This window comes from Rhinolophus sinicus, linkage group LG18 (assembly GCF_036562045.2).
Source record: "Rhinolophus sinicus isolate RSC01 linkage group LG18, ASM3656204v1, whole genome shotgun sequence".
In the NCBI taxonomy this organism is placed as follows: Eukaryota; Metazoa; Chordata; class Mammalia; order Chiroptera; family Rhinolophidae; genus Rhinolophus; species Rhinolophus sinicus.
In genome coordinates, this window is record NC_133767.1 from 15,197,354 (window position 1) to 15,206,226 (window position 8,873).

Here is an 8,873-nt window from a genome sequence, read left to right on the forward strand (position 1 = left end):
TCTCCCAGGTTCCTTTTCTGTTTGGGCAGATTTCTGTTGCTCCTGTCAGAAGCTTCCAAGTGTCTAGTGATCCTTGGTGGAGCTTTCATATTAAGCAGGAGACAGTAAACAGGGATGGGTAAAGGGGGTGTTACCCATCTGTACATCTGCAAAGATCTTTTTCCAAATAAGGTCCCATTCACAGGTATGGTGGGTAGGACTTGGACCTACTTTATTGGGAGTTCCTCTTCAGCCCACTACACAACCTGTCCCCCAAAATAAAGTGGCTCTGAATCTCACATCCTTTGCCTTACCCAAGGGAGAGGTGGCCTCACAGGACACGCTGTGCATGGTGGGATGCTGGGCCCCACGGCAGACTTGGCTCTAAGGACTCCTTGGCCCCGCCAGGTTCCCTGTCCTGTTTCAACTTCCTTTCGGTGGGAACATGAGTCCGTGTGCTCCTGCGAAAGCAATCACCCATCTGCCACTGACCAGACCTTCCAACCTGTAGAATTCTTTTCCAAAGAAACGACATCTGTTTTAAACTTGTCTCCTTGGGAACCTCCATCTCTCCAGAGCCCGTGGGCTGGAAGGCAAATGCCTTCCATTTGGTGGCAGGAAATACCCAACTTCCAGCCAGAGTCCAAGAAGGAAAACCTCTCCACTGAGCTGGAGGGAGCGTGGGCTGAGAAAGGAGCACAAAGCAGGCGGCTTCATCCTGCAGTCAGAGGCAACTCCCGCTCCTCGTCCTCCTCAGGATGGGCAGCCCACACAGGAAGGGGGCTTTCTTCCTTATTTTTGTGCCCTTATATGTGCACGGGGCTTTGTCGCAGGAAGCCGGCCCTGCAGTGCAAAGGAAACCATTTTTCCAGAGGCTCCGCCGACTGGAGGAGCAGGTGAGTCTACATAGGCTGTGGGGCCATTGATTCGTTTTCAGTTGACCACAGAAGAAGGACAGACGTTACAGAAATGAAGTAGTGCGCGTTGACAGTCTGTGGCCACAGGCATGGAGTTTGTAGTTGTTTTTATCAGCTGATGGTATTTTCACCTATAGTTGGAAACCAGCAGAAAGGTTTCCTGGGGCGCGATCTGAAGACAGTAAGGATTCTGACATGTGAGGGGTGGGTGGAAGTCAGAGTCTGGGAGGAGGTGAGAAGCCCCCAGGGGTGTGATTGAAGGCATGCTGGGACTGTGGGGGGCAGACGGGGCAGTAACGCTACACATGGGGGTGAGGTCTCGGGTCCCCTGTGGAGCAGACTGTCCTATGTGGGTCTATAGCCAGTTCCTGAGCACCCTGCATAGGTCAGGCCTGTGTCAAGCACTCCCCACTCTGACCCCCACAAATGGCTCAAGCAGCCCATCCTGGCATCTGTCCACTTGCAGGGAGGACCCTGAGGGTCAGGGGTGAAGAGCAGGGGGCCATGCTGTGGGCCTGGAGCCTTCGCTCCTCACAGTGCCGCTAAGTGACCGTGGCCTGTTCCCTGCCTTCTGAGCTCACCTGTGATGGGGCTGGTCCAGGTGAGCAGCTGGCTGTCTATGGGCACCACAGAAGCAAGGCAGGGAAGACTCGTTCCCCACCCTCCCCTGCCCCAACCCCCATGGTTGCTGTGTGTCCTCTGCAGTTTCGGAGTTTCCAGGAAGTGACCTTAACACATCTACAGGCCATCGCCAGCAACTACAACCTGTCCTACAACATTGATGCCCGGTTCCGGAGCCTGGCCCAAGAGAGCCAGGCCATGGCTCTGGCGGTCAACCAGTCACAGGCCGCCATGCAGAGCGACCTGGGCCACCTCAAGACTTGGATGCGGAAGAGTCATCGCAGAAGCCGGAAGGTGGACTCCAGGTTGCTAGCCTTGGGTGCCACCCTGAGTGAGAGGAGCCAGCAGCGTGCCCTGCAGAGGAAGGAACAGGAGGCACAGAGGGAAGCCCTGTCCAGCCTGGCCTTGGACTTGCGGGCCCTGCAGGACACACTGGCTCGCCTCATGCACGTCGTCCAGAGCCAGGGCGCCAGACTAGACACGCTCGAGGGGTGGCTGCAGGTACCCAGCCCTGGCACCACAGCCCCAGCCTGGCCTCCCACGCAGCCGGAGCCACCAAGCCCAAGCTCCCCAAAGCTGCAGGGGAGCAGGCAGGTGCTCAGAGCTTTGCCTGAGCCCAGAGACTCACCTCAGGACTTCGCTGACCATCTCCAGGGGACACGGGAGCCCCCAGGCCCAGGCAGTCAGTGGACACAGCCCCCTGAGAGACCAGGAGAGAGTAAGTACCATGGACCTGCCCTCCACCCATCCACCTCCCCTTGTCCCCCCTCACTCCTCCTGAGACCTACAGTCCCCTCCCAGAAGCCTTCTCCCTGGGGCTGTGTGGAGAGGGGCCATCCAGGTGAAGGCAGCCTGCAGGTCCCCAGGAGGTGAAGCCACTCCTCTTCCTGGGTGTTAGGAGTGAACGCACACATGTCAGGGTGCTGCCAGGCAGTCAGTACATGCCCACTGAGTGAGGGATGGGCCTCATTGGGGCTGTCAGGATCCCACCGATGCCCTCAACCATCACCAGCAGAGCCCTGTCTGCAGGACACTGGCTCTGCCAGCACCTCCATGGAGATCGTGCCCACCCATGGAGGTCCCCAGGTTTGTAAAGCTGGCTCTGATCTTCCAGGTGAGGGGTTCTCCACCACAGCACTGCTGACACGTGGGGCCAGGCGGTCCTTAGTGGTGGGGGCCGTCCTAGGCACTGTGGGGTGTTAGCAGCATTCCCAGCCTCCCCTACTAGATGCCAGTCCATCTTTAACTTTTATTTTTTTACGAGTTGATCCCTCTGTCTGGTTAACAGCCCCCTGGGGCCCTTTAAAGCAGTGTTCCCCTTCATCCTGGGGGCTCTGGTGGCCTTCACCAATAAGACAGGACTGACCAGCTGACCTCAAGGAAACCACCAGTGCTCCCAGGAAATGAGGGGCTACAGGTTTGGGGCCCCCCCAAAATTCGGATAACCAAAACTGTGTGCAGACATTGCTAGATGTACCCTGAGGGCAGTTACCTCTAGTTGAGAATCACTGCCCTAGATTATGATGGGAGCCCTCAAGGCAGAGAGAGGAGCTGGGGGCCAGCCATAAAATGCCCTCCATCCTTGAACCCAATGGACGGATGGGCTACAAAGGCGGAATTCTGGGCTCTGCCCCCAGTCTACCAATCAGAACCTTGGACCAGGTGCATCCACTGCAGGCCCACCCCCCACCCCACAAACCCTTCTGTCCTGCAGACCTGGCAGGAAGTCTGGACAGCAGGATGATGGCCCCCAAAGTCATCTACGTCCTGATCCTGGGACCCTGTGGATATGTCACCTCATGTGGCCAAGAGGACTTTGCAGATGTGATTTTGAGACTGGAGATGATCCTGTGGGCCCAGTGTCACCACAGGGGTCCTAATAAGAGGGAGGCAGGAAGGTCAGGGTCAAAGGCGAGGTGACGAGGGGGCAGAGGTCAGAGGGATACACTGAAGATGGAGGAAGGGCCACAAGCCACAGATGCAGGTGTCTAGAAGCTGGAGAGGGTAGGAAGGGGTTTGTGTCTGGAGCCTCCAGAAGGAACCAGCCCTGCTGACACCGTGATTCTAGCCCATGTCGGACTTCTGGCCTCCAGAACTGGAAGATACTAAATCTGCATTGTTTTGAGCCGCTGAGATTATGGAGATTTGTTACAGCAGACACAGGAAACTTACATAGAGGTTCCCCTGGTGGTGAAGAGTGTAGGCTCAGGCCCACTCCCTAGCAAGGCGCATGGCTGCTCTGGTTCTCCAGTCTTCCTGCCCGTAAGAAGGGGCCTGTTGTGTGTGAAGATAATGAGACACAACCCTCACAGTGAGTGCTTGATGAAGGTCAGCTGCTGGGGTCCTAGGCCACCAACCTGGGGCAAAGGGCAGTGCCTGTAGCGTGGATGTTTCTGGAAGCTTCTGGATATTTCTGGAAGCTTCTAGATGTTTCTGGGTGGCCTTGTGGTACAGGGGCTAACTCTCTCCCCTCTGTTTCTAGTTTGCAACATTGGCCCTGCACTCATCTTCCCAAATGCCTCTACTGAAAATGTCGTCTTCCTCAGCCCTGGCTTCCTCTCAGGCCTTCGGGCCTTGTCTGTCTGCAGCTGGATCCGTACGGCCTCAGGCCACCTGGGCACTCTCCTCTCCTATGCCACTGAGGAGAATGACAACAAGCTGGTGTTACACGGCCGGGACTCCCTGGCCCCCGGCTCCATCCACTTTGTGATCGGAGACCCGGCCTTCAGGGAGCTGCCCCTGCAGCCGCTACTGGACGGCCAGTGGCACCACGTGTGTGTCATCTGGACATCCATCCTGGGCAGGTACTGGCTCCATGTGGACCGCAGGCTAGTGGCCACTGGCTCTCGCTTCAGGGAGGGCTATGAGATTCCTCCTGGTGGGTCCCTGGTGCTGGGCCAGGAGCAAGACAGCGTGGGAGGTGGGTTTGACAGCTCTGAGTCCTTCGTGGGGAGTGTGGCAGGCCTGGCCATGTGGGACCGTGCGCTGGTCCCCAGAGAAGTCTCACACCTTGCCACTGGGAAGGAGTTCCCACCGGGTGCCATCCTGACTCTGGCCAATGCCACATCAGTAGGTGGATTCGTGCAGAGGGTGAACTGCACCTGCCTAGAGCTCTGTCCATGAGGCCTTATCACGTGGGAGCTGGGGCCATGCTCCGGGCCGGCAAGAGAAGCAAGCCTCCAGCCATGTCCAGCCACCCCTGACCTCGGCACACTCTCTGGAGGGCCCCCACCCCGACTGGGGAGTGAAGGGCAGGACGCTGCCTCCAACCTGGGCCCAGCACACCTGCCATCTAACATAGAATGTGGGTGTTCCATGCGGGGCTTGGGACAAGGAAACATGGAGGGGGAGAGAGGACAATGGGCAGAGCCGGGAATCGGGGTCCCTGAGACTGCATTCTTTCCCTCACTGTGGTGTCCTTGCAGTTGCTCGCTTTGTGTGGTATGACGTCATTTCAACAAGGCCCGACCTGGCCATGTGGGAGTGCTGGACTCCCCAGGGCCTCTCCTCTGGGTGTGGGTTTGCAGCTTTTACGGACTCTGGAGACCTCCTGTTTTCCTTGAAACTGCACAGGCGGCATGTGAGCTGTCATCGCCCTCTCTCGAGGTGGCTATGGAAGTTTCCCTTTGGGTGAGCCTTGTTCCAACATCTCGTGAAGAGGGCCAGAGAATGCATTTCCTGGCCTCCAATGCTATAGCAACCCCATGTAGCAGGAGCCCCGGGGGTTCCCTCCGAGTCCTGTGATGGCTGATAAGGCCACCAGGGCTGCCAGGAAAGGGGACCCGCAAAGAGCATAATGTATTCAGAAATAAACATTAACAATAGACAGGCAATGTTTTAAAATGTTTTAACAATGTTTTAAAAGCAATTGTATTGGGGTAGAATTTACGTATTATAAAATTCACCTGTTGTAAATGTACAGTTCAAAGATTTTTAGTAGATTTACCAAATTGTATAACCATCACCACAATCCAATGTTAGAACATTTTCATTGACCCCCCCCAAATCATGCTAATTAGTGGTCACTCCTGTTCCACTCCCGCCCCTTCCCCCAGCTCTGGCTACCACTGTGGATTTGCCTGTTCTGGACATTTCATATAAATGCAATCATACATGAGTTGTCCTTTTGCATCTGGCTTCTTTCACTCAGCAAACTTTCTCCAGGTTCATTCATGTTGTTGCGTGTGTCAGTGTTTTGTTCCTTCATATGGCTGAATAACATTCTATTGTAATGGACCACATTTTGTTTATCCATTCAGCAGTTGATGGATGTTTGGGTTGTTTCCAATTTGGGGCTATCTGAATAAAGCTGCTGTACACATTCTCACATGGGTCTTTGTGTCGACATATGTTTTTATTTATCTTAAGTGGATGCCTAGGAATAGAACCGCTGGATTGTATGGTAAATTCAAGTCTAAACTTTCAGAGAAACTACCAAACTGGTTTCCAAAGTGGCTGCATCATTTTACCTTCCCACCAGCAATATATGAAGTTTCCCATTTCTCCACACTCTTGCCAACACTTGATATTGTCTGTCTTTCGGACAACTTTTTTTTTTTTAGAATTCTGAATTGTCATATAAAAAAACCATGCCTTGACAATTAGGACCGGCATGGTTTACTTTAAGTTTCAGTGTGATGTAAATTAACCCTATAATATTGATGATTCCCCAAGACGACCCAAACGCACCTCTCCTGGGTGAGGTGCCCTAAATTAGTCCCTTGGGTCCCTTATCAGCATTCATATCCCTGCAGAGCTGTCTGTGGCCCCAGCAATTCCTGGCCTTCAGTGGAAAGACTCAGCCCAGTATGTCCCCAACACCGCCTTCCATGAGTCAAGGTCAGAGGAGGCATTCTAGAACTGGAAACCCCCTGGGTGGCCACGTGAGCTCTCCCTGGGTCACTGGCTTCTGCTTCCCCAGATGGAGCACTGTCTCAGGGTGCATCCATCTCCTCTGGCCTTTTCTGGAGCTCTTGTTCCATCCCAGTCTGCTGTTGAGGGGGAAGGGACGGCATCTTTCCTTTGGGAAGACTGGAAATTCAATTAGTAAGTATTTCTCTAGGGAGAATAAGGTCCCCAGCATAAAAAGATCATACAGGGCATTATTTCCCACACCTTCCGGGCTTTTGGGTACTTATAATGCCATGGGGGACCCAGGATGTGTCACTGTTCACAGCAGCATTCCGCTGCATGTCGCAAGACCCTAAAGCCTTGGGAATTTGGTGGAAGGGAGTCATTGCTGTGGACTGCCACATCTGGGATGCTTTGTGGGGAGGGGCCCCTGCAGGACTGCCGAGCAGCCAGGGCAAGGGCTTGGAGTGGGGGGTGAGACAGCATGGTGGGAGCTCAGGTGGCAGGCAATTTGGCAAGGGCCAGCCTATCCAGCTGAGGAGTCTGGGCTCCGGCCAGTAGGACAAGGAAAACCCGTCCAGGTTTTAGATCAGAGTAGTCTGAACATGCATCTCACAAGACCCACCATCCCTGTGGGGTCCCGACAAAGTCCACATGCATTTCGAAGCATGAGCCATGTCTACCTCTAATTCCACCAAATCCCATCTTTGACTTGAGTCTATTGGTTTTCTGGATAAGCAGGACAACATGACCCAGAGCCCCCTCCTCCTGTTGCAGGAGCCAGGTCCTGACACGGAGCCCAGGCTGGGCTCCCCCTTCTCCCACCACACCCACCCTGGCCCATTTGTCCACTGAAAGAGCCACTTGTCCAGAAAAAGGACAAGTTTAGGCTCACCTCCGTCACCTCAGGGGCTGTTCTCACTCCCCCAGTGCTCTACTCAGCTTTCCTACTCACTGGGCGCCTTCGCACAAACCCCACTGATTCCTTCAATTCAGTCGAACCAACCAGGTCCAACCCTGCCTGTTCCTCAGGGCCTTGTGCGAGCCAGCTGCCCTTCCCAGTGCCCTCCAATGCCCTCATCCACAGACTGGGGGGCATCACACTCTTGTTAAAATCACTAGAAAGGGCAAAACCGGCTCACACTGATGAGAAAACGCCTTGTTTTGAGAAAGTGTTGTTTTGGGTATTTCCCAAAAAGTGTTACCCAATAATCAATGGGGGAAATTTACAACCCTGTTAGACTTCCTCTTATTTTGATTTTAGTTTTGATTTTATTTTGAATTATGTAGTGGGAGAGGCTCCCTTGTCTTCTCCGCCTCAGAGACTAAAGAACTTTTTCAATCTTTTTGTTTTGAAGTTTCCAACCAAAAAGAAAAAAAGTTGCAAGACAAATACATTGTGTGTCATACATATTTATTCTAGATGCAGCAAATGTTAACATTTTATCACATTTTTTTCCCTTTATGGGTAACTACATGTTACGATTATGGTTACATTGGGAATCATTTGAGCTTAAGTTGCACTGCATTCTCCTACATATTTCAGTGTGTGTCTCCTGAGAACAAAGACCTTTTCTGATATGACCCCAAGACAATGAGCACACTGGAGGATTGAGCAATGCTGTAATACTATTACCTCATGCACAGTGCAGAGCCAATCTACGCCAATGTCCCATTAATGCCAGAGCAACAGAGGAGACTTTGGTTGCACCATCTTTTAATCTCCTTTCAAGGACAGTTCTTTGGCCTTTTTGTAGTCTTTCATGACATTGACACTACAAAATAGCGCTACCTAGTTTTTAGCAGTTTTTCCCTCGATTTGGGTTTATTTGATTTTTTTCCCCTGTGACTCAGATTATTCTCTGCGGGAATGATACAGGAGCTGTATTGTATCCTGCCCAGTGCAGGACATCTAGAGGCCTGTGGCGATACCAACCTATCATGGTGAGGCTAAGCTTGCCCTTGGTTCAGGTGGAGTCTGCCAGATTTATTGCAGCAGGTTTCTTTCAGCAGATCTCTTTTCCCTTCCTCGCTGTAAGTAGTCTGCAGGAAGATACTGTGAGATTGCAGACATATTGTTTCCCAACAAACCTTCACCCAATGGCTTTAGCTCGCATTGATCATTCTGGCTTGAATCAGTTATTACTAGGGTTTGTCCAAAATGGTGATGTTTCTAATTCCATCCTTCCATCACATTTATTAGTTGGCGGTGGCGGTGATCTATTGCAAAGAAGAGCGTCCCTCCTCTGCCGCCTTCCCTCTCCCTCCTTCCTATCAGTGTGGACTGCGGGTTCTTTTTCCATCGGCTAAGTCGTGATTGATTCCGACGGACTGGAGCCCCTCGAGTGGGCTCCTACCCCACCAAGCTCGCGGCGAGCCAGTCTTCCTAACCTTGGAGGCTGCAGAAGCCGGTCCTGCACGGACACCGCGCCTGGCGCCGAGACCACAACTCCCAGAAGGCCCCGCGCGCGCTTGGCCCCCCGCGGCCCCCGTCCGGTGTCACGT

At 53.3% G+C, this 8,873-nt stretch overlaps 1 protein-coding gene across 2 annotated transcripts; it reads left to right on the forward strand.

The window, feature by feature from the left end:
• The first annotated feature begins 610 nt into the window (after positions 1–610).
• PTX4 (pentraxin 4) lies at positions 611–5,846 on the forward strand. 2 transcript variants are annotated; one of them, XM_019713056.2, is made up of 3 exons: positions 611–875; positions 1,602–2,235; positions 4,000–5,846. In XM_019713056.2, exons 1-3 carry the CDS (start codon positions 738–740, stop codon positions 4,638–4,640), a joined length of 1,413 nt encoding a protein of 470 aa, XP_019568615.2. In that variant the 5' UTR covers positions 611–737; the 3' UTR covers positions 4,641–5,846. The 2 variants fall into 2 exon arrangements, with proteins under 2 accessions (XP_019568615.2, XP_074179029.1); XM_074322928.1 differs by lacking the exon at positions 611–875 and adding an exon at positions 1,365–1,497 and having other exon boundaries at positions 4,000–4,785.
• The last annotated feature ends 3,027 nt before the right edge of the window (positions 5,847–8,873 follow it).